The sequence below is a fragment of the Gadus macrocephalus genome, chromosome 20 (assembly GCF_031168955.1).
Source record: "Gadus macrocephalus chromosome 20, ASM3116895v1".
Taxonomy (NCBI): domain Eukaryota; kingdom Metazoa; phylum Chordata; class Actinopteri; order Gadiformes; family Gadidae; genus Gadus; species Gadus macrocephalus.
In genome coordinates this window covers 17,023,410-17,049,607 of record NC_082401.1, presented here as the reverse complement: position 1 = coordinate 17,049,607, position 26,198 = coordinate 17,023,410, and the positions used below count along the sequence as shown (strand labels likewise).

General features: G+C 46.7%; 2 protein-coding genes across 3 annotated transcripts in view; one reads left to right on the top strand and one right to left on the bottom strand.

Annotated features, from left to right (window-relative positions):
* Positions 1–4,838, top strand: part of fgf14 (fibroblast growth factor 14) — a 75,036-nt gene extending 70,198 nt beyond the window's left edge. For both annotated transcript variants that reach the window (XM_060039460.1, XM_060039462.1), the window contains exons 4-5: positions 3,127–3,325; positions 4,471–4,838. In XM_060039460.1, the coding sequence (XP_059895443.1) occupies positions 3,127–3,325; positions 4,471–4,667 (396 nt within the window). In that variant the 3' untranslated portion in view covers positions 4,668–4,838. The remainder of the gene's footprint in view (positions 1–3,126; positions 3,326–4,470) is intronic.
* A 4,111-nt stretch (positions 4,839–8,949) lies between these two features.
* Positions 8,950–26,198, bottom strand: part of itgbl1 (integrin, beta-like 1) — a 36,747-nt gene continuing 19,498 nt past the window's right edge. Inside the window, 4 exon segments of the mRNA XM_060039459.1 lie at positions 8,950–10,146; positions 13,431–13,544; positions 14,518–14,664; positions 19,419–19,535. Of these exon segments, the coding sequence (XP_059895442.1) occupies positions 10,058–10,146; positions 13,431–13,544; positions 14,518–14,664; positions 19,419–19,535 (467 nt within the window). The 3' untranslated portion in view covers positions 8,950–10,057.

The window sequence follows — 26,198 nt, the reverse complement described above, 5'->3', positions numbered from 1 at the left end:
TGAACAAAGCTTGTATTTTTTCAAAGCGATTATTGATGACTGGCAGCTCAAAATCTTTGTTAGACATCAAACTTTGGTAAAAACAAATAAATATAGAAAGAAACAAATAGAGCAAGGACAAACCTCCCCCGCTTCGCCTGCACATCATAACACAGATTTACATTCTTGAGTGTAAACATAATAAAGTCCTGTGATTAGCCACAATTATGGCTCTGCATTCAGGTTACTGCGTTCTGATTGCTCAGGCAAAGACACCGGAAGCTGTCTGTAGGTAATCAAGGATAGGCTGAAGCCCGCTCCGGCACACACATAACATGGCAAATTACAGCTGCAGTCAAGCTACAACCCAATTAGCCTGGTGAGGGAGAAGTGGAACTAATGCACGGGTTGAAGTGAAGCAGGGAAGCATGACGCAAATGCGGGTTTTTCCTTTGATTCGGGCCACTCCCAAAGCGCCAGTCTTTGATGCTGCTAGACGATCAATTGTGAGGAGAAAGGCCTATGTGTTTCATAACCATAACTCCGCAACCGCAACTCTGGGACCCTTGACGCCACTCCGTACTTGAATTTAATGGGCATTCTGTAGTCTCGTCCCGGTTCATTTAGCCAGAGGTCTCCAGCGTCCTGCTCCACACCGGGGTTTCCTCTCGACAATAATTCTGCTAATGTGTAGCTTGTTTTGTGTGTGTGCTACCGCATGCAATGGTCTTTTAACCCCGGGGCCCTTTGCTGTCTCTGGCTGCCAGAGCGCTGTCTCTCTCTGACAACCCACCATGATAAGCTGCCTTTTGGTGAACTGCAGCCAGATGCTGACGCAACATAAATCCCCAAAATGAATAATAATGAAGATGGATCTAGCGTTGTCCGGGAGCTGGATGTTTATTATGTGGCGGTTGAGATTGGGGGGGGGGGGAGGGAGAGGCGCCCTTTAGAAAGGTTTAATCAGACATGGCTGTCAATCAATGCATTGTTCAGCTCCAGCTCGTTTTGGGTTTTGTTTTGACGTGAGCTGAAGATGGCTGCGAATTGACTCGGATCAACGTCAGCCATCGGATAGCTGTCATCCCTCGCCCTTCGTATAGATTCTGAGTTATAGATAGATTCAGTGGTAACGTGTGACGTTACCACTGGCCAGACACCCTGTCCGTCGGCAGGATGTTAATAACATGTCAATGACGCGCATCCGGGACGATCCTCATCAGTGGCTGCGTCGACAACATGTTGACAACCCGCCCATGTCATCATGGTGAACGACACTTGTTACCCTCGCACGCTCGTGTTGCGGCCGCTGGCGGCGCCCTGTGGCTTGACGGGCGAAGAACCCTCACGCCGCAGGGGGTTCTAAATACAGCCGCGTGCCTCTGTTATTAGTCGTCACGGCTTCCTTAAGTGCATCTGCTGTCCTTCTAACGCAAAGTGCTGCCTTCACTGGAGTACTTCCAGACGGTCCGGCGCTGACAGGAGTCGATTGGCGGAGGGCTGATAACCGCTATTACGTTGTGCATCGTGTGTCACGGGTGAACCGAGCTTGATGCAGGTAAACACACCCAGATGTCGCTCTGCCCCCAGAGGGGGATCACCGTGACCCTTTACCAGACTGTGGGAGCAAGTCTTATCAAAAAAAAGTGTGTTGCAATAAAAAAAATAACGAAAGCTACTTCGCCATAACAAACGTCTGTGAACGGATTCCTTTGTCTTCGTCAGAACGTTGAAGGTGCTGCTCTAAACGAGATAATAACACCAGTGAAGTCCATGAATGTATTTATTTGTGTGGAGGCGTCCAACAGATGTGCAGTGCTTCGTGGAGCGGATAACGAGCCGCTCTGATTAATACACCCCCGCCTCCCTATGAAAGACTTTATTTTTAGCGAGGCAGGGCAGACAATGCGGAAGTGCTTTTTATGACCCTTCTGGTCGGAGATGGATGGGAAATGGTGGAGAGAGAGAGAGAGAGAGAGAGAGAGACAGAGAGAGAGAGAGAGAGAGAGAGAGAGAGAGAGAGAGAGACAGAGAGAGAGAGAGAGAGAGAGAGGGAGAGAGAGAGAGAGAGAGAGAGAGACAGAGAGACAGAGAGACAGAGAAAGAGACAGAGAGAGAGAGAGAGAGAGAGAGAGAGAGAGAGGGGGGGGGGGGAGAGAGGGGGGGAGAGAGATGGAGGGGGAGAGAGAGAAGGAGAGAGGGAGAGATGGAGGGGGAGAGGGAAGGAGGTCGAGAGGGAAGGAGGTGGCGAGAGAGAGAGAGAGAGAGAGAGAGAGAGAGAGAGAGAGAGAGAGAGAGAGAGAGAGGAAGATAGAACAAGAGAGAGAGAACAAGAGAGAGAGAGAGAGAGAGAGAGAGAGAGAGAGAGAGAGAGAGAGAGAGAGAGAGAGAGAGAGAGAGAGAGAGAGAAAGAGAGAGTGAGAGAGACGGTGCTTTCGCTGTACAATTGTCATTGATGAATCGGGGGTGTAAAAAATGGTGGGAAGAATCTGTGGTTCAGACATGTCTTGTTAGGTGTGCTGCTGCTGAGTATGTCCTGGTACTATAGTGTTGTATGGACTCCACAAACCTCATAGGTATGCTCTCTCTTTGTGTCTGGAGATGTTCTTTTGCCCGGGGAGTGGCTGGGGGGGGGGGTCACAGACTAACAATTTATAACCTCTGTTGAGAACACGTGCTAATTGGCTGATTCAGTGCCTGGACATCCAGTGTCAAGGTGGGGGCGCTGGAGAAGCGGGCTGTTGCGCTTCATCAGAGCAGATTATAACAACGGTGCATGAATCAAACCAGATTAGAGCTGGTACGGCGCCCTGTCATACATCATATATATATATAGCACAGATGCATGTCCCTTTCAGTACTGCAGGTGTCCTTTCCAGTACACCAGATGTCCTTTAAGTACAGCAGGTGAAGGTCTAGGAAGTTTCTGTTCCAGCTACAGCATTAGACAAGGATGTCCTTCGGGCCGCCATACACAGCAGAAACACGTGGTCTGGTGAATAATTCATCATAATGTGAATGTGAGACTTGCAGGATTCTACATGACTCCACCTGTAGGGGTTCCCTGCTCGAGACTTTAAAGACTTTCCCCTCGTCGAGGCCAGAGAGGCCCAAAGGTCTGACAACTCCTTTCTCCTTTGTCCTCAGGAACTCTTTACGGCGGAATGCAAATTCAAGGAGTCTGTATTTGAAAACTATTATGTCATCTACTCGTCCATGTTGTATCGACAACAAGAGTCGGGGCGGGCGTGGTTCCTGGGCCTGAACAAAGATGGCCAAGCCATGAAGGGGAACCGAGTGAAGAAGACCAAACCAGCCGCTCACTTCCTGCCCAAGCCATTAGAAGGTAAGCCAGGGTTTATTCTGCAGGGGTTTATTCTCCAGGGCTTTATTCTCCGGGGATTTAATCTCCAGAGGTTTGACAAAGGAACGGAATCACTCGGAGACTGAGACTCTATAGAAGTTATTACTTCTATAAAGCCATCGTGGTGGGGGGAGGGGGGGGATTTCCTAAAGACCTTGTTTGGATCAAACCTTGGAAAGGCAACAACAACAGCAAAGCATCTCGTCTAGCCATTATCCCCCCTGTGCTTACTAACAGGCCAGCAGCGTGGTGCACCATAAAGCCATTCTGTCCATGTTGTAAATTGTATCCGCTGGCTGAATTTCAATGGAAGTCTGCGTCGCCCGTCCGTGTGGATGTTTTATGGCGGCACACATGATGCGGCCATCAGGCCCACATACCCATAAGCCAGATTTATGGCCACTTGTGACTCTTTCGTTCTATATTTATCTTTTGGTGTTGTGCCGTTGAGGCGATAATGAGAATCTTTTTGTTTCGTAACAATGAAAAACATAAAAAATGAAGTTGTTTGTATTTTATGTTTAAGCCATTTTTAGTGGAAGTGATCTTATTAAGGAATATTCATATGTCACATGAGTCATGTCTCAGTTGAACAAAGTACTATTTCTTTGTGATTATTATATTCAATTGTGGACCTACTTTTTTTTTTGATTAATTATTTCGAGATCTAACTTTGGCTGTCACTATAATGCACTAATTATTTTATAATACAACTTGCTATTAAATGGCTACGGCCTGTTATTCCTGAATAATTGACCGCTGCTCTGAATAACAAACCGTTTGCTATGGATGCTATATACAACCAAGGCATCGAACATTTTCAAATCTATAAAATCCTCATTTTGGTCATCCAATTGTGAGATATCAAACTGGGAAACGATTAATTTCTTAAGGCAATTGGCATGTAACAAGCTTGGTTTTATATGCAATAAAGACCAGCTCGCCTTACATAATCCGTTACCTAAAAGCCGTCTAAACTCGATGCTGCACTTTTTCCTAGCGACTCCCAACTGTTTACATTACTTTGGACGCAAGCGTAGACTAAATCGACCCGACCTGAATGTACTAGCGAAGGTTCTGCCTCCGGTTCCACCCAACATACCTGTGTTCTCCCCCTCCTCCCCCAGTTGCCATGTACAGAGAACCCTCGCTGCACGACGTCGGAGAGACAGTGCCCAAGGCGGCGGCGGCGGCGGCGGCGGCGGCGGCAGCGGCGGCTGCGGCGGCGACCGGGGCCGTGGCCGCCACCAGTAAAAGCACAAGTGAGCCGGCGATGATGAACGGGGGGAAACCGGTCAGCAAGCCCGACAAGCCTGCCACATAGCCACACCTGACCAGCGCAGGGTGTGTGTGTGTGTGTGTGTGTGTGTGTGTGTGTGTGTGGTTGTGTATACGCGTGCGTGTACACCTCTGTGTGTTTGTGTGTGTGTGACAAAGAGCGAGAGCGAGAGAGAGAGGGGCGCTTGCAGTGGTGGGAGGAGAAAGGAGGGGGAGGTTGGGGGGGGGGGGGGGGGGGGGGTGGTGAGGGTGGGCTTGGGGTGGGGCATGGGCGTCGAGGAGGGACGAGGGGCTTGCCCTACCATTAGACTCTGAGCGGGACTCTTCCTCTGTGGTGGATGATGCAGATCACCAGGCAAGACACCTCCTACCTTCTTCCTCATCTTCTTCTTTGTCCCCCTCCTCTTCCTCCCTCTGGCCCACGGCCCTTCGTGATTGGTTCGGATGAATTTCACTCGGACGGGGGAAGGGGTGGTCGCGGAGCTGACGCTCCCCGCTGCGCTGGACGGGAAACACGGATGAAAAAAGGGAACTCTGATCTCGGAGTGCCTGGCCGCACACGGAATGCCTTTAGAATCCTCTCTGTAACCATGGGAACCCTGTGAGAACGACGCGCGTCCAGACGGCCACGCGAGCGCTAACTTGCTTGCCTAAGGTTCGTCTGAGATCAGCCGCCACCGACCCCACCCCACCCGCCACCACAGCCACCCCACCCACCACACCCAGCCCCACCCCCTCCACCCAACCCCACCGGTCCCACATGACAGCCTGTCAGGGCTGAGGCTTGTGTCCTTTTAGATCTATTTTCTATACAGCAGTGCACCAGCTCTGGTGTGGGATGGCGACTGAACAAGTAGAGTCAAACGAAAACACTTTGGATTGCTCATCGACTATTTTTTACAACTTTGTTGCCCCTCCGCCCTCTCTTTATATCTCTCGTCTCACACTTTTCTTTCCTTCTCTTTGTAATTTAGAAACAACAAAAATATACTGTTGGAAGGGCAGCAGACTGTGTTTGTGTGTGTGTGTGTGTGTGTGTGTGTGTGTGTGTGTGTGTGTGTGTGTGTGTGTGTGTGTGTGTGTGTGTGTGTGTGTGTGTGTGTGTGTGTGCGTTTGTCTGTGTGTGTGTGTGTGTGTGTGTGTGTGTGTGTGTGTGTGTGTGTGTGTGTGTGTGTGCGTTTGTCTGTGTGTGTGTGTGTGTGTGTGTGTGTGTGTGTGTGTGTGTGTGTGTGTGTGTGTGTGTGTGTGTGTGTGTGTGTGTGTGTGGATACGTTTGTCACAAATCACAACAATGTAAAAGACAAGACACAAAAGGTGTAGAGAATGCCATTATTCTTATTGTTAGTACAGCACCTGCATACCTGCAATCATGTGCATGCACACACTCACAAACACACACACACACGCACATACTTACACACACACACACACACACACACACACACACACACACACACACACACACACACACACACACACACTCACTCGTTAAAAATAGAGTCTATGGGTTTTTTCACACCTCAATCGAAACAGACGGGCCGGCAGATAACGCACCCAATCAAAACGGATGAAGTGCTAATTACCCACAATGCAATCGCCCTGCAGGACCTCCCCCTCCCTTTTCCAAACGCACACACACACACACACACACACACACACACACACACACACACACACACACACACACACACACACACACACACACGCACACACACACACACATACACACACACACACACACACACACGCGCACACACACAGCCCAAACACTCCTTTACAGCTGTGCATGTGCGTGGGAGAGCGCTGTATGAGGACGGTATGCATACATATCACAAACTCAATCCCACCAACGGGTTCCGTTTACCTCCTCCGGTCAATAGAACGAAAAAGTAAAAAAAAAAAGAAAAAAAAAAGTGAGCCTGAAATCTATTTTTCTTTAATCCTATTTCGGAGCGCTCCGGGTTCCAGGAATATCCTCTAGGCCTTATAGGTCTTCTGTCGCCCCCCCCCCTCGCCCCCTCGACCCCTTAGCTACACCAGGCGAGGGCAGGGGGTATGGGGCTTTGACTCAGATGGTCTATGTAAACCGCAGCACTGACAGACAGCCGGCTCCCCGGCTGCGTCTACGTCCAGACACAGAGGGAGGGGGGCAGGGCCGGGCGAGGTGGGGGGGGGTGGGCTGGGGTACGCGCGGCTCAGTGGTAGCCCGGGATGGACGACGTCCACCCACTTTAGTTCAGTGAAGTAAAAGCATGGTCCAGGTTAGTATTGTGTTCTCTCTTCCTCTGCAGCAGTAACTACAAGGGATGGCTTATATTGTAAACTCATTTTACTGTAAAAAGAAAACGAAACAAAAAACCACAAAAAATAAATAAAAACCCATTCTAAAAAAATAGAAATGACGACAAAACCAAACAAACAAGTATAAAGACAATTTTTTTGGTTTTCGTTCCGATCAATTGACGGGATATATGGGGAGAGGAATGTCCCCTAGCTCAGCATGAAGAGTCCAGTACTGATCCTATCTCGGCCTATCGTGTGGCCGATTGGATCCCGACCCCACAACCTCCTCTCTCCCTCTCTCTCTCTCCTTCCCACCCTCCCCTCCGCCTCTCCCACAGGCCCACCCACCAATCCTGGCATGCAATAGCAGGTTCCTATTCTCTACAGGGTCCCCCCCCCCCCCCCCCCCACCAACCCTCACCCAGTACATCCGATAAAGGACCACACAGTAGCATCATCCACCCAGTCACCAAACCACAGGTCACTCCCTCACTCCCACTCCTCCACACTCACCCACAACCCAACGACCAAAGTCTTTCGTTTCAAATCAGAGCTGAAAAAGAACAGAATCCCTCGAAAATATATTAAGAGTTCATAAACATATGTATAAATATTTTTTCTTTCCTTTTGTGTGACTCTATACATCAACGCTTTCACTGTGATAGTAGTTGCACACTCCAAAACGGATCAACTCTTAAAAACGTAAGCCTTTCTCCCCGACTGTGCTGTCATTCTGGAGAGGCTATATATATATACTTTGGAGATTATTCACATGCATGTGTTTCTACAAGGAGGTAAGGTCCTGGGAGAAGTACCACACGGAGCGATGTTAGCGATTATTACCGTGCTTCGGTCCAGGAGATGTACGGGCATGTTGTATGACATTGGTTCGCTTTGTAGCCCATCAGAAACCTTCTGGTGCACCATTTCCACCCCGACTGTTAGTGATGTGATCACCCAACTCTCTCCCATCGGTCACGTTCTGCTCGTCTCGCGTTTACTCATGTCCCTGAACGTTTGGGTGTAGGTCACGGTTTCAATTGTAACGTAGGGTTATGCTACTGTATGCTGCTAAAATAAAAGGATATGGCGACAATTTGATTTGGTGGACAGGGTTTTCTTGAGTTGATTGGGGTTGACAGGTGACCATTTCCTATAACAAATACGATGAAGCACAGCACATTAGTTTGACTTGAGTGTTTGTCTGTGTAGGGTTGCTATTGCTATGGTTACGATGCTATACAGCGCTGCATACCACTTTAGTTGATTTCCGGGGCCCTTGTCTGACCCATGTCCTATTTATAACCTCCCCTGCTACCCTGATGAACTCTACATGCTGGGCTGGCTTCTTCGGCCCTACGGTCCAGCTGACTGGCACTTCTGAGGCTGACTTCTTTTTGTGTATGGCTGGTGTGCAGATGTACATCCTCATTTGACCTCTGTAGCCACCATTTTGTTTTCTTTGTTGGTTTCGGTTCCCCGTCTCATTTCCTCTCGTATACAGGTTTAAGGGTGATGTCGTCTTTTGACAAGGACAGTTGTCCAATATCGATTTACTGTCTCCTTCTCTTCAGATTTGTAACATGGAAATCTTCGGGGAGTTTATCTTCGTTTATTTATTTTTTTCTTTGGTTTAATAACCTGTGCTTCTGTTTCCGGCGCTTTTATTTTGTCTGTTGTCCCATTTGTTGCATGGGGAGAGGACGGAAATGATGAACTGCATGTAGTAGGCAATGTTGGTATGTACTGCTAATTTTACATACATATATGCAATGAGTTTGTCTGCACTGTACAGTTTGTGTTTGTTGTATACACATATACAACATAATGAATAAAATATTTATATAAAGGTGTACTGTAATGTCAGTAACATACTTAATGCAATATAGTGTGCAGTATATTATTGCACCTGTCATTTTGAAGCGACACATTAAAAACGGAAAGGGTTTGGCTAGTACTAAAATAAGCATGAAAAAAAGGCCAAAATAGAATTGAACATGAAACTTTCTTTGTGACTTCTCACCGGCACTCTTTTCAAGCCGTGATTGAGCTTGTGTCAACGCGGCTCTCGTCCCCCTGGTACAACATTTTGATAGCGATACGGACAACCAGCATGCCACAGCTGAACTACGTGTGTCCTTCTGTTTATTTCTGCCACATACAAGTTAGCATTCGTCACCATTGGGAGCACAGTTGGATCACTCCTTGTCTATCTACGGCGACAGCAGGGTAAAACTCGGTGGAATGTCATGGTAGAGTCATTTATTTATTTTGTTAAGATGGAAAGGAATAGGCACTATATAAAGATTTATTTTCAAATATAAATATACCATTGCAAGTATGCCCATTGAAGTTACGCCATGCTAAAACAGATTTATAACCGTTGTATGATTAAGGTCTTTGCGTTGTTTTCCACGAGAAATGTGTGTGTCATGCGGCACATTTAATGTTTTATTATTAAAAAATAATAAAATAAAACCTCAAATGATGCCTCTGACTTGATTGCAGGGTCAACTATGTGTCCAATTTGTCAAAAAGTGCAACAATAAACTGATTGCCGGGATAACAGATTATGCCCTCAAAATCCCACAGATTCAAACCAAAAACACAAATTCAATTTAAAACATTTTGTTTTTTCTATGTCTGATTTATGTTAATGTACCTGCATCCTATTATATGTCGCTCTCTGGTATATGTAAGCATTCCTATATATACAAGTTTCATACATATAGTTGTATTGGAAACACATAAAAAGGGGTTACATTGTGTTGTGTTCGGATCATGAAAAAAAAACAACAACAAATGCTTTTCTTGCTTCCATGGTTGTTTCTTTCTTGCATACAAAACACAGTTTTAATAAAGACAATTTGTAACCAGTACATCGAATGAATTATTACTGTGACACTCACACACACACACACACGGACAGACTCACACACACGCGCCCACAACGCAAGCGGTGGGCAGAAGGTGTCGGTGTGATGCAGATGAAGCACAACACAGTGGCGTGTTTCCATTTAGCTCCCGGTTCCGTTGTCCCTCCTCTTCCTCCTCTCCCTCCTCTCCCTCCTCGTCCTCCCCTCGTCCCTGGCCTCCATTCTGGGGGAAGGGGCGGGGTCTGCCTCGGGCCCCGCCTCATGGTCCTCCTTCTCTTCAGTACTCAAGCCCGAGCCAGATCTCGCACGCGTTGCCTGTCCAGCCGTCCCAGCAGTCGCAGACGCCGCAATTGCACACCCCGTTCCCTGCGAGAAGGAGGTGAGAGGGAAAGCTGTGAATTGAGCTCAGGGAGCGGTTTCATCTTGCCTGACCTTTAACAAGGTTCCTCTTTTCACACTCCCGCCGTCTCCCCGGGCGAGAGAGAGAGAGAGAGAGAGAGAGAGAGAGAGAGAGAGAGGGGCGAGCAGGACTGGAGAATAGCTTTCCAGTCAAGTGAAACTAAAGATAGAAGAGGGGTGGGGTCGGATCCACAGCACCTCTCCCCTCTCCCTGGCCTTTGTGTAAGATGTGAATCGTGCCTCCTGCGCTTCTGAATAAATGTGAGCACCGTGAACGAGGTCGAATGGTACTTCATGTAGGTTTGGTCTATTATCTCGACTGAATAGGATAGATTTACATCAGTAGCTCAAGAGAATGTAAATTCTTCCTGGAATTATTTTACTTTGTAGATGGCATATATTATCCAACCGGCAGAGCAAAATCCCATTTGTTTATTATTTGATGGGTTTGAGCTTATTTTTCTTCAATGACGCCATCCCACAGTATTATTGCACTGATATATCTTGACCGTTATTGGTAGACTTGCTACCCAAGTCTGCACTCCTTTCCCTAATCATATTACTTCCTGCAGTGAATGACTTCTTCTTCCGTGCGGTCACACGTCTGAGAGGCATCTGGTTTGGATAGGTCACTGACCCGGTGTAAACACAAATGACGAGATGGTGGAAGGACAAAAATATGAATCTAAAAGCTTCCCTAACTATTTCGCTTTCCAGGCACTTTTTGATGGGGTGGCCAGCAATGGACCAGCTGTTATTTTAGGGTGCCACATCTGCTTGATTGTAAATGCATGAGAGTTTGTTAAATGAAGTCAAGTACACAGAATTATAAAAAATGACTACAATACAATAGACAACTCCCTATCAGTACCACCAGACAATGATACAAACATTGAGTCTATATCGTTCATTAACATTAACAATATTACTAACCCTAAACCTATTACCAATAATGACCCTATTACTAACCCTAGTAACACTAACGCTATTACTAAGAAAAATATACCCGGTACCTTAAAGTTAAAGCAGCTTCAAATGTAAGCAGCTTACATGTAAACAGCTGAAATTTAAGCTGCTTAAAATGTATTAGTTATAGGATAATAATAACAGATTTATGCGAACATATTGGGAATCCTAATGAGTACCTTTCTGCGGGGAGTCCAACTACCCAGCCACTTCACTGATCAATAGACGTTCCCCATGCTCCTCTTAATTAATACTTATAATAATGTGAAGGACCGGTACATTCAGAAATATATTTATTTAGTTTCGTAGACAATTGCACTACCAACACCGACCACTGTGAGACTTGAACCCAGGCCAACGCGTATTATGCCTTTTAGCCATCTCTCAGCCTGTCATGGTGCCACCGCTGCATGTTTATTCACAGGGGCTTTACACTAACTTGAATCATGACAACATTTAAATCAATTAAATTAAATTAAGTAATAGCATTACATAAAACTGTAAGTGCACTCAATTTATAATTAGGCTACACTTGGCATCTTAAGATGTAGGTACACTGAAAAATGTCTGCAGCTTCAATTTAAGCATCTATTATATGTTTAGTGTTCTGTCCTGGGACCTTGAGCCCTGTCCTGGGATTATTAACCCTGTCCTGGGAATACTAACCCTGTCCTGGGACTGGGAGCCCTGTCCTGGGAATATTAACCCTGTCCTGGGAATACTAACCCTGTCTTGGGACCTTGAGCCCTGTCCTGGGAATATTAACCCTGTCCAGGGACTGGGAGCCCTGTCCTTGTACTGGTAGCCCTATCCTGGGACCATATACTGGCACTCTGTACTGGGACTGGGAGCATTGCCCTAGGACTGTAAGCCCTGTCCTGGGACCATGAGCCCTGTCCTGGGACCATGAGCCCTGTCCTGGGACCGTGAGCCCTGTCCTGGGACTGTAAGCCCTGTCCTGGGACTATAAGCCCTGTCCTGGGACTGTGAGCCCTGTCCTGGGAACGGGGACCTGTCCTGGGACCGTGAGCCCTGTCCTGGGACTATAAACCCTGTCCTGTGACTATAAGCCCTGTCCTGGGACCGTGAGCCCTGTCCTGGGACTATAAACCCTGTCCTGGGACTATAAGCCCTGTCCTGGGACCGTGAGCCCTGTCCTGGGAACGGGGACCTGTCCTGGGACTGTGAGCCCTGTCCTGGGACTATAAACCCTGTCCTGGGACTATAAGCCCTGTCCTGGGACTATAAGCCCTGTCCTGGACTATGACCCCTGTCCTGGGACCATGAGCCCTGTCCTGGGACTATAAACCCTGTCCTGGGACTATAAGCCCTGTCCTGGACTATGAGCCCTGTCCTGGGACCATGAGCCCTGTCCTGGGACTATAAACCCTGTCCTGGGACTATAAACCCTGTCCTGGGACTATAAGCCCTGTCCTGGGACTATAAGCCCTGTCCTGGGACCGTGAGCCCTGTCCTGGGGGAAGGAGCCCTGACTAGGACTGGGACCCTTTCCTGGAACTAGGAGCCCCGTACTGGGACCATTCCCCATCCAAGGTCCCCCCTGGGTTTGTTTTACCCTGAAACCACACCCTGACCCTGGTCCAATCTCTATAGAATAGGATTTCTGGGGGGAAACAAATGAGGGCAGCACAGGCCAGTGGAGTTGCCACCACTCTTTAACCCCCATGTATTTAAAAGGGAAACAGAAGATGCAGGTTTACGTATGATGGGACTGGCCGTGATAATGATATGGATCAGTGCTATCGGCGGTTGGCTCTTATTGACACTCCTTTGTTTCAGAAAATAATGGGGGATGATGAAAATGATGCTCCTTGTTGCACAAATGTAATCATCCGGGCTTCCTAATACATTGCATTCTCCCCAAACCTCACCAAACTTTACTTGCAATGAGTTACTGCAGTTGCGAAGAATGTCTGAATGCTGAGTATCATTGTCAAGTTTGGCGTAGAAATGTTGTATATGTTGACATTTTAAAAGACTAAGTGCTTCATTGCATCCTTGGCTGTTGACTGAATGTTGCATTATACATAAAAAAAAAATACATATATATACTATATGAATAATATGTTCGAATCATAGCATGGATGGTATTTGTCCCATATGCACCAATTATTGAAACGCTAATTAGGATCCTTTGTGTGTGTGTGTGTGTGTGTGTGTGTGTGTGTGTGTGTGTGTGTGTGTGTGTGTGTGTGTGTGTGTGTGTGTGTGTGTGTGTGTGTGTGTGTGTGAGAGAGAGAGAGAGAGAGAAAGTCCTACATTACCTGTGCAGACGAGCCCATCATGCTTGTCACACTCACGGTCATCGCACTCACAGAACTCCCCAGAGACCCACCAGTCTTTAGGAGAGCAGATGCACTGGCCGCAGTGGCAAGAACCTGGCAGAACACACACACACACACACACACACGCACACGCACACGCACGCACACGCACACGCACGCACACGCACACGCACACACACACACACACACACACACACACACACACACACACACACACACACAGAAACACTTACATGACTCTCCTCTCCTCCAAATTAATTCCCCCACACAGGTCAGACCCTGCACTTACCCCGGACAGCGGTCTGATGATTAGGACCACGAGGTAGGAGTATCCCGTCTATCTTTCTTCTTTCTTTCTTTCTCTGTATACCCTTATTCCAGTTTCTAATCAGGTGGCTAGGATTTATTTGACAATCCTAGCCTCCAGCTTAACTTATTTCAGAGCTCCGACATGTATCCAAAGGCTCTAGCTCCTGTCTTTCTAGAAATGTTTTATAGGCATCGCCAGTGATTTGCGGTATAGGTTGCAATTTATTGAAACTTATTCCTGCGTACTAATAAATGATGTGTAGTTTTGTGTCTCTAGTCAGTGTCCTCTCTTCGAAACACAAATTAAAATATCTACTGACTTTCTGCTCAATGGTCAGAACTCAATAACATTATATTATGGAAATATGGATATCCAGGGATCCTATTATGTCGCTCTACTGTTGAACAATTCTTCTATTAAATATAAGTCCCATTTCCCTCTTCAACTGCATTTCCCTCTTTGCAGACACAAATCAATATTGATTGATTTTGATAATTGGCTTAGAAAAATACACACAAAGCCAAACTAACATATGAGTCAAAAGTACAGAATGGATCTCTAGGGTTGGACTCTAACACCTTCCCAAGATGATCATGCAACATCCATCCTTCTTCTTACTCATTAGGCAAAGCCCATTTCACAATACATGCATTTATTCTGTGTATGTTGTTGAGCACAATAACTCCATTAAAAGTTCAATGAAATGGAGAGTTGTGGGTGTGGGTAAGGGGTTGCCTATGTTATAACGCTGTTCACCTTTCCCGCTACACAGCACTCCGTCGCCTGTCTCACACTGCTCCTTGCTCTGTACGTCGGTCATCTCACACTTCCGGGGGAACTGACATGTCTTGCCGAACCAGCCCTCCTCGCAGATGCAGCGGCCGCAGGAGCAATAGCCATGACCTGGGGGGTGGGGGGAGACATGGCAGAGAAAGGGTGGCCATTTTTGTCTTTTTAGAGCTTGAGTGACGTTGTTTTTTTTTGGGTATGCGTATGTATTTTATGGTCTTAATCACGATCATGCCTCATCAGCTTTGCTATTTTGTCATTAATACTAAAATATTGGCCTAATTCAGAAGAAAATTGCTGAAAAATCCATGTAACAGCTTGTGACCATTGTTCTCTGTTATGAATTCAGGTCCCGTTGTTTTCGTAGAATGCTTCCTCGGATGCACATTCAATTGAAATAATCTCAACCAACTCAAGGAGGCGTGTGTTCGTCTTCTGCCCAAAAAAAAGAAACACGGGCTTTAAATGAGGGAAGAAGGAAGGAAAGAAAAATAAGTGACTGAGGGGGAGATGTTAAACTTTGACATTAATGAGCAGGACAAGGTGACACAGCCACAAGGAGACAAAAGACACTTTGGGATGGTTGTATTCCTATTCCAGACTTGAAAGGAACTGTCATCAATGGTCATGTGGTCTCCTTAATGAAACTCCTGCACTCCACAGAAAGAGAAAGAAAAATATAAAGAAGGGCAAGGGAAGATGGTGACACACGTCTGTACAAATAAAGACAAAAGCACAAAACAACCAACATCATCCACGTCAGACTACCACCTACCTACTTCCATGCCCCCTCAACCACACACACACTCACACACACACACACACACACACACACACACACACACACACACACACACACACACACACACACACACACACACACACACACACACACACACACACAGGATCAGCTTTAAACTGTTACGGCAAACACTTCTCCATTTATGTAGTGGAAGATTGGAAACCTAGAGGATAACAGATGGGTCCTTCTGGGCTACGGGCTCCCAAATGATACGATAACTCTATCACATCCAGATCATATTTTGTCTCTTGACCTCTTGACTTGATTATCGTCTTCGTCACAAATTAATGCCGCAGATTGACATAAGCGTTCTTCTGCCTGTGTGTGTGTTTGTGTGTGTGCATGTGTGTGTGCATACATGCTTGCATGTGTATGTTTGTGTGTGTGTGTCTCTAGGGTTTGTGTTTTTAGGGTTATCTGCATTGGCATATGTATGCAAGTGCAAATACATGCTAGCATGTACAGTATGTGTGTGTGTGTGTGTGTGTGTGTGTGTGTGTGTGTGTGTGTGTGTGTGTGTGTGTGTGTGTGTGTGTGTGTGTTTGCGTGCATGTGTGCATACATGCTTGCATGCGTGTGTTTGTGTGTGCATACATGCTTGCATGCATGTGTGTGTTTGTGTGTGTGTGTGTGTGTGTGTGTGTGTGTGCGTGCGTGCGTGTGTGTGTTAGCAGCGGGGAGGGGACTCTGCGGGACGTCATCTGGGACTCCTTGTCACTCAGCAGAGAGAAGCGGCAGGTAGGGTCAGTCACGCTCGGCTGCACCCCGCCGTCCAGCGCCGAACACCCAGCCAGCAGAGAGATGAGTCAATAGCCTCGAATGAGCAGCGGCAGTGCCCTGGTCGCTCTTTCAATTAGCCTGCCTTCAGACGAGTATAGCGGCTTGCACAGCCCCGGACTCCGCTGTGACGCGGGCAGGCTGCACTCTGTTCCCGTCTTACAGAAGCGCCTGTGACGCAACCGAGAGAGACTGCATTGTTGATTTATTTAGAGGGGGACAGAGGGAGTCGCACGGCACGGGTTGAAGAGGTCACTGAACGGGGAGAATGTGGAGTGGAGGAATAGAGTGGTGGAGGAGGAAGGAAGAAGCCAGAGGGAGGCTCATAGAAGGGTTTGAGAGTTAGAGAGGGATAGAGAGAGAGAGAGAGAGAGAGAGAGAGAGAGAGAGAGAGAGACAGTTGCCTTGGTACATAAGCCCTCCCAGACAGCCAACGCTCTGTTCTCCCAGCCACTGCCAGCGGGCTGGTGGGGTGCGGCCTTGTGTTATGGGGAAGAGGGACGTGGGCCTACTTGTTGTGTTGTTGTTCGTTGACGAGTTGAGGCCATTGTATTCACCTAAAATGACACAGTAAATGGGGACCGCAGCATGCAATGCTTTATAGATTAGTTGATCTATAACAGTCCCCCCCCCCTGCTAAAGAAGATTGTGTGTTTGTGTGTGTGTGTGTGTGTGTGTGGTGTGTGAGGGTATGTTTTTGTGTGTGTGTGTGTTGAGAGAGAGAGAGTGTGTACGTGTGCGTGTGTGTGTGTGCACTTGTGCATGGTCTGTTTGTGTGTGTGTGTGTGTGTGTGTGTGTGTGTGTGTGTGTGTGTGTGTGTGTGTGTGTGTGTGTGTGTGTGTGTGTTTATGTATGCTCTCGCATTGCTTGGTTTGTGAGTGTGTTCGTGTGTTTGTCTGTGTGTGGTGTTTATGTGTTTGTGTGTGTTTATGTGCGTGGAGATGTGTGTGTGTGTGTGTGTGTGTGTGTGTGTGTGTGTGTGTGTGTGTGTGTGTGTGTGTGTGTGTGTGTGTGTGTGTGTGTGTGTGTGTGTGTGTGTGTGTGTGTGTGTGTGTGCGTGTGTCTGTGTCTGCTTGCGTGTCTTTGCTTCCCTGGTACCCGGCCATTCTCCCAGGCATTTCCCAGAGACATTGTCTCACATCACTCCAGCACACAATGAGCCCCAGTAATGCATTCCCATAAATATTGCATCCACCATGAAGGAGCCTCCTACCCTGCTGCATTGCACCAGTTAATGTCACAGACTCCCACTAAATATATGAGGGCGCCCAGAAGAATAACGTTTGCCTTACACTATGGTAGTACTTTGCATAAGGGTGTTTTTGTACTTTTACGAGAGGGTAAATGTATAAATAAACCTAAAACCTTATATTTCTGTGTGTGTGTCTGTGTCTGTGCCAACATTGTTGAGAGGCGTATTTACGTGGGCTATTGTATTGACTAATTGAGCACAGATGCCTGAGAGATTTTTAATTGTAGCACATCAAATCTGCAGTCGTTCGTCCCAGCGATGCAAATCCCACTCATCACAGGGAGCGACACTATATGTGAGCTGTAATGTGTCCCCAAACCTCACTCAATTATGGCTTGAGCCAACTGAGCTCAGGGACAAACTAATAAATAACAGCATGCGAGGAGAAAAAGAAGGAAATAAAGAAGAGATACATTAATAAACAGAACAGGAAGCTGCTGGCGGGGAAAAATAGAAGACAGGAATTAGGAGCAGCACACAGTAAGTGCTTACTCTATTAGAAATGCATTTGGGGCTGCACTCGGCCTTTTGGGATTGCAGGCGAAGGTACTCAAAGTGCTATTGTGTCTTTACTATACTTTACTTCTGTGACCATATCAATGCACATCAAATAGAGGGGTGCTCAGCGAGTCGTTGAGTTGTTATGGCAAGAAAAATATAAGCGAAAATGCTCCCTAAATAAAATATGAACAATGTAATGAAACAAAACACGTATACCTGAAGTGAATGCAGTAAGGTGTCACGCAAGCATTTTCCCTCGAGCCAATAATGGTGAAGGAATCTATTGTGTGACACATCTGTCTTCCATGTGAGTTTTCCACTTGCGCTTTTCCACTACTCTCCCTTAACTCTCTTCCCCCTCTCTCACTCCGTCCTCCACGCTCTCTCTCTCTCTCTCTCTCTCTCTCTCTCTCTCTCTCTCTCTCTCTCTCATTCTCACTCTCCGCCCTCTCTCCCTCTCTCTCTCTCTCCGCCCTCTCCCTCTCTCTCTCTCTCTCTCTCTCTCTCTCTCTCATTCTCACTCTCCGCCCTCTCTCCCTCTCTCTCTCTCTCTCTCTCTCTCTCTGACTCTGTCTCTCTATCTCCCTCGTGCTTGCTCTCTCTTTATCTCTCTCTCTCTCTCTCTCTCTCTCATTCTCACTCTCCGCCCTCTCTCTCTCTCTCTCTCTCTCTCTCTCTCTCTCTCTCTCTCTCTCTCTCTCTCTCTCTCTGACTCTGTCTCTCTATCTCCCTCGTGCTTGCTCTCTCTTTATCTCTCTCTCTCCTTCTCTCTCAGTCTCTCTACCCCCCCCCCCCCCCCCGGTGAAAGTCCCACATGCAGCAGCACATGTCCACCGTTCTCTAAGAGCAGCAGTCACAGGGAGCGTGGCGGGCTGTAGTCAGATTCCTCCATGACATCAGGCCCCCCGTCTAAACATCGTGAGCAAAGTCTCCCCCACGTGAGCGTGGCGGGGCGTCTTCAAAGAGAAAAGAGCAATCTTGCTCAAATTCAATTGTGAGATGGGGACCGCGGGGGCGATGGTAAATATCAAAGACAACAGAGAGCCTCGTGCCTCTGCATTGATCTTCAAACATCAGGGGCTGGCCCTGGGTGTCATTTGAAAAGCAAAGGGGGGGAGGGGGCATCAAGTTGGGTGTATGTGTGTGTGTGGGTGTGTCTGTGGGCGTGTGTGTGTTTATGTGTGTGCGTGTGCACGTTTGTGCTGGTGTGCGTGCATCTTTTTGTGCTTGTGTGTGTACGTGTGTGGGTGGGTGTGTCTTTGTGTGTGTGTGTGTGTGTGTGCGTGCATCTTTGTGTGCTTCTGTGTGTGTGTGTGTGTGTGTGTGTGTGTGTGTGTGTGTGTGTGTGTGTGTGTGGGTGTGGGTGTGGGTGTGGGTGTGTATGTGTGTTTATCGGTGTGGCTGTGCACGTTAGTGCTGGTGTGTGTTTGTGTGTGCATCTTCATGTGATTGTGTTTGCGTGTATGCGTGTGCATACGTGTGTGCTTGTGTGTACTACTGCGGACACCTGTCTGGGTGTCTTGATTTGTGCTTACCTCCGCAGATGTCTCCGTTGAGGTCTTCGCACTGCCGGTCGTCACACTCACAGTTCTTGCCATGGATACGACTGTCTCCTGGAGGATGGCAGGAACACTGACCACACTGGCACTGCCCTGCACACACACACACACACACACACACACACACACACACACACACACACACACACACACACACACACACACACACACACACACACACACACACACACACACACACACACACTCTCCTGTTAATAGATTCCCACCGAACTGGGAGCATTTAATGGATTTTAAACTGGAGTTAATCTCCATTAAAATGATCCCTCCAGGCACACAAGCCTATCTTGTATGTAAATCAATCACTCTGTTTCCCACTTAAATCCAGATTTGAATGCTACTTCATGCAGCCACCTATGCACAGTCACATGCCTGAAACACACACGCACACACACACACACACACACACACACACACACACACACACACACACACACACACACACACACACACACACACACACACACACACACACAGTGAGTGTGCAGGCTAATGACACAACTCATTAGAAACACATAATTTATTCTTGAATCTGTCTGACCTGTCATTGTAGTTGAGCACTATTCCCTCCCATTGATCATCTCACACAAACACTGACAGAGCTGCAATAACTCCATCCATAGCCACTTCCGGCTCACATTCTGGTCAAATTATATTACTACCGGATGATTCGTTTTTTCATCTGTTCCTAGCTGTAGTAGGATAAATACTGTCTTTCTATACTTACAACACAGTCGACCGATTTATAGCATTGGTTTCCCTTTAAGTTAGCCTTTTTTAAATGTTTTGAACCTTAGAAGCTTCAACGCTTTCTTATTTGACACAAGCAAATTTGCACAACTGATTCATTGTTTTGTGGGTCTTCTTTCCAACTTAATAATCATCAATTATTGGCTAACTACAGTCCATTACAGAACATTCACACTATTTGCATCTCGACTTTATTATCATTTCCCCCCAAAAAATTGTTTGAAAACATTTTTAAGAATGTGTATAATATCATTGTTCTGGAAGACAACGTGTCTGTTTTAGCTGTGATGTCGACAATTTTTTTTGTGGAAACTCACGATTCTCTCTACGGGGGAAAAAATGTTTTTGCTTCTTACGACCTTTCATGTGGAAGACATCAGTCAAGGTCAGTGCATGAAATATGATCACGGGGAAAAAATGCATACATCATGTCGTCCATTCATTACTCTGCGGAGAGCATCAGCCTATGTAGAATATGCCCCATACCAGACACCGAATCCCCCTCCCCCCTCCCCCCCCCCACACACACACAAAGACACCATTAAACAGACATTATTTCTATAGGCAGACACACAAATACACAAATGCACACTGGCACCAACACACACACACACACACACACAGATTCACACGTGTTTGGGTCTGTGTGTGTGTGTGACGTTGTCATTAAGGTGCTTCTGTCTGAATGGAGAGCAGGTCCAACACACACACGCACGCACGCACGCACGCACGCACGCACGCACGCACGCACGCACGCACGCACGCACGCACGCACGCACGCACACACGCACACACACACACACACACACACACACACACACACACACACACACACACACACACACACACACATAATCACTGTCTAGTAACCACACTCGGTGAACTCAAAGAGGACACACCAGTGGCTACTCAGGGGGCACCGTAACCCTAGCAACCAAAGACGTCATCACATCACTGGCTTATCGATTATCACTGTGGTCCGCACACACGCATCCACTGCTCGGATGTGTGTGTGCGTGACAGAGACACGTGTGTGTCTGTGTGTGTGTGTGTGTGTGTGTGTGTGTGTGTGTGTGTGTGTGTGTGTGTGTGTGTGTGTGTGTGTGTGTGTGTGTGAGTGATGGACCCGCTCTCTATTCAGACAGAAGCACCTTAATGACAACATCATATAAACCGGTCTGAAACACTTTGTTTGCTTGTAGCAGTAATACGAGAAGCAGGGGGTGTTAGGCCTATGTTAATCGAAACCCTGGGGTTGTTTGTGGCTATCTAACTCTTTCCTGTTTTTCTGGAGTTTTCACATACACACACCCACACACCCACACACACACACACACACACGCACACACACACACACACACACACACACACACACACACACAAGCAATGCTTACAACTCTTATTGACCTACATGACAGAATGATCTACCTGATCTCAAATGAGCAAAGGAAAGCTTAGAAACCAATAAATTAAATTAAATTAAAGTGAAACCAATTCCAAACCTAAAATCATGTATGTGTGTGTGTGTGTGTGTGTGTGTGACACGTGTGTGTGTGTGTGTGTTTGTTTGTATGTGTGTGCATGTGTGTGCATCCGCATGTATGTTTTAGAGTAGTAATCATGCATACATTGAACCGTGTGGATTAGCACTAGTTTATTAGCCTAGTTGTGCTGTCTCCAAAAGGACGCCTCCTTCTCTTGCCTTCGAGTTCCCTTTTCCTCTGTTGTGACAGCCAGCAGCAGGGTCCAGCCGCCACGACGAACGGGATAAATCCCATCTAACAACAAGCATCTCCTGCATCGCCTCTCCTTCAGTTCTCCGGATGAAAAGTCTCCCCGGCTAAAGCATTCCATTAGCAAGCCAAGGCTAGTATTTATCATGGGAGCAGAGCAAACAAGCACCTTAAACTATCCCAGCCAGCCCCTAAGACAGCCTGACAGCTCTAGCATTGTCTTGTCCGCCAAGATACTGAAAAGAATATACACCCCAAGCAAACGTCTGGCTTGTTCATCGTTAAAGGCATCCATTTTTATCCTCCCTCGATTTGTTCTGCTTCATGTTGCTCGATATACAGCCTCTTGCTCTCGAAGATAGGATGGTAGTGGTGGTGTTGCACGCAGAAGTCAACTCCATAGAATGAACAGAAATAATAGAGAGAAATACTTTGAAAATAGGTTGTGTAATAACCCAATATGTCAAGCACTGCATGACAACTTATTATTAGATAGAGAGGTATTTAGGGCCCATAAAGATACAGGCTTTGTCTGGGCTTATCTAAATCATTATCCTATGTGTCTTTGTAAGCTGTAAAACATAAAAAGGATTACAGAATTGTAATTCAACTGCTGTTTTTCTGAAATTGTCCATTTTCCACATAGCCCCATTCTTCTCGCAACAGAATTGCTCTCTCTCTCTCTCTCTCTCTCTCTCTCTCTCTCTCTCTCTCTCTCTCTCTCTCTCTCTCTCTCCCTCCATCTCGTTCTCTCTCGCTGTCTCTTGCTCTCCCTCTCCTCTATCTCTCTCACTCCCCCCCCCTTCCATTGCTCTCTCTTTTTACAGACAGTGTGGACTCCTGCAAAATTGAAAAAATTTCGATGGCGAAAAGACTGATGTGGAAGTAGGTATAACAGAATGCATTATACCCTAGCTTCCCAAAGGCCATCACAAAGTGAGGAGCTAAAGGTCAGACCTGGAGAAACAGGGAAGTGTTAAGATCGAAGAGAGCATATTGTCAACATAGTTTGTCAGAGACATACACTTTAAACTCTAAAGTATCGAAAACCATTCCCATTGCATCAGAAAACATCGAACCAATTATCTTCTGCGATTACAGAGAGAGAAGATGATGTGAAAAAACACTGCTATTTGTACTATTATTAATACACCATCTGCATGGTGTAAATATGTATTCACCACATGTTGACGTGAGAAACCCATCAAGCCTAATTCAGTGGTAAGCTAATGAGCGTGTGAGCACGTTTTGCCGCTGTTACGTCTGACATTCAACGGCCCATTAGCAGAATAAATGTTACGATGGGCACGATGGTCCAGCTACCTTGTCAAGATGGAAGGTAATGATTTACCAGCAACGTTCAATACACCACCTCCCTATATATATTCCTGACAATGCATATAAGAGGTATTCTTTTTTACTGTAGTTAAGAGAATGTTGGGTGGGCAACCATTGAACTCCCAGGAACCCGCAGAAAGATGAATACAGCAGGTGCTTCCTCGAGGAAATACCATAGCCCGAAGAATGTGCTAGTCGAAAGCTCTTGAAAAAAAAAGAAGGAAAGCTGAAACTCTGTCACCTTGACTGCTGCTGTTGGAGGCTTTGGTACAGAGGTTTAACATGCCCTGGTGTGTACCAGACACATCCATTTAGCCTGCAGTGATTCCCTACCTCTGTCACCTTCACTCTACCTCGTTTTCTGTCAGTCTGCAGGTACTGGGCCTGGGTTACTTGTGTCACCTTGCTTTATTCGTTTTGCGTTCACTTCCCACTGGAAGGAATCTGAGACATTCAAATACAATAAAGGATTGCTCTATCTCCGTCCATGGGTATTTGCATTCTTGTCGTTGCACAACACAAACCGATGGGAGAATGAAACAGACAATATTCCCTCTTCTGAACACATGAGTAACTAACTGAAATCTAATCCAGGATGAATCTGGGGCATTGTAATGTGAAAACAAAACACTATGTGTCATACGCCATGGTTATGGCAGTGTAAGTGAGCCCTTTGCACTTCTGAATTGTAGCCCCCAATCATAGTGGGTGGGCAGGGAAATAAACAAGTGTAAAAAACAAAACAGTTAATTGTTCCTTGACAAAGGACAATTTCAAGTGCCATTTTGCAGGAGCAATTGGGATAATTGAAAGGTGCTGCTGGAGGAATCCAAGCTAATTAACCTCAACCTGCACACAAGTAAATCTTTTGCTGTTTCATTAGGTGTCTCCACCACCCTGTTGTTCTTCCCATAGGCCTGAGGTGGGCGGTACTACTGTGTCTGCAACGAAGCGTCCGCAGTGTGCAATTCAGAGGTGAAAAACAAGCCACTCAGACTGTTATTGCTGGCTCCAACTAGATTGTGCTTTTATCTTCTTTATGTGTAGTTTCGTACAAGCATTTCCCTACACGTTATATCAGTTTTATTGTGGATTAAAGCAGAAGCGAATGTCAACTTGAATAGAAAGGCGGCTGTGTGCATTCATAGTTGCGGTTGATTTTTTTCAGGACTTTTCCATGCCACTAAAATCAGAATTTTGGTCTTGTGGAGTCGGTAGGCAAAGCCAACATTTTGTGTGTACCCTGAGGATTATACTCAGTTGATATACTGTGGCGACTTCAAAGACCTCCCTTCAGCGCTCAAAATGAAACCTGCCCACCATGCCTTACATTAACCCATGGTGAGTCTGGGCAGTGGGACCGAGCAGGATAGGTTCCACCAAATGGGACCAAGCTAAAGTACTGGCAAAAAAAAAAAAAGCAATTCAACCGTCAAATCCAATAGGGGAATGTCAAGCTGAGTTACCTTGAGGCCCCGAAACTACACAGCAGGCCTTTTCTGTAGTTTTTCATGTCATGGTGGACGCTGGCCTTTATCTTTGAGTCAGGGTTCAGGAATACAGCCAGATGCCCCCCCCACCCCCCACCCCCTTGAGATCTAATACAATGTTAAAGTCGAAGAAAGCGAGTGTGTTGTAGCTAGACTGAACAAAAGGACATACCGTGCCTTAGCCGTGATTGATTATGGCTGCTGCATCAGTGTAAAAATACAGATACAGCAGCTGTTGTATAAAACTCATGAGAACGCAGTAATGGGTTTGAACAAATGGCTGTGCCGTATCTTGCATCTGACCTTCAGGCCCATCTCAGCGGTTATCTCCGGGTTGCGAGAAACATGCTAACATGTTTGTGACCTGTTAACACTGTGTCCAACCATGTAGAGCCAGAAGGACCTGTACGGCCAGCTGGGGGTTGTGATTCTCAGATACGCAACATGACATGGATAAATACTTAGATCATGACCTTTCAGGTATAAGCATGACGCGTTGATCTGTACCCTTGCCTATTCCTCGCCGGGTTGTACAGCCATTGCTAGCGATTCAGGGTCTCAACGTAGCATTGCTAATGTAATTGCTGAGGTTGCAGGGAAACAGTGGCGGACAGGTGTCAGACACACCACCCGCTATCACGGCGTAAGATCTTGCTAGCTGATGAGCGCTACTTTCTATGTCACCATCCCTCTCTTTATTTACACAATGGGTCACAGATTTCAATACTACAGAACCACTATGTTACAGTTACAAATGGATGGCTCCTAGGCACTGTGTTTGAATGTATATGTCTGGTGTCGGCTATCTGCCCACCGTGGAAACACACCCCCGGGTCTCATGGGTCACTTATTTCATGGATTACCAATGTTCTCCCCGTAAAGATTCTCCTATTAGACATTAATTTGATACTAAGAGGCTTCAGGAAATCAAGCTACTTCCAGTGAGGCCACTCTTGAAGCACATGCCGCATGGTGATAAATCTCCACACATTGACTCTAGTGCTGTTGGAGGAGCTGCCACACTGTCGCACACCCGACGGGTCATTATTCATGTACTCACGCTGCTCTGTATTATATTTGATGGATGGACAGATTAGATTTCTGTGTGGTCTGGCGTATTTTGGAGGATTCCCCTCTCTCTCTTTGTCCCGCTCTCTGTCCCTCTCTCTCAATATTTAATATTCTCTCTTTCTGTTGCTCTCTTTCTTCCCTTTTCTGTTTTTCTCCGTCTCTCTTTCTACCTCTGAATTCAATATTCAAGATTATCTCTCTATGTCAAGCTCCCATCCCCCCCCCCCCCCCTCTCTCTCTCTCTCTCTCTCTCTCTCTCTCTGTCTCTGTCTCTCTGTCTTTCTCTCTCTTCTATCTCAGTGAGCAGATACTGCCAGCGTTACCATGGCAACAGTACTGGGGCGGAGGGTTTTTCC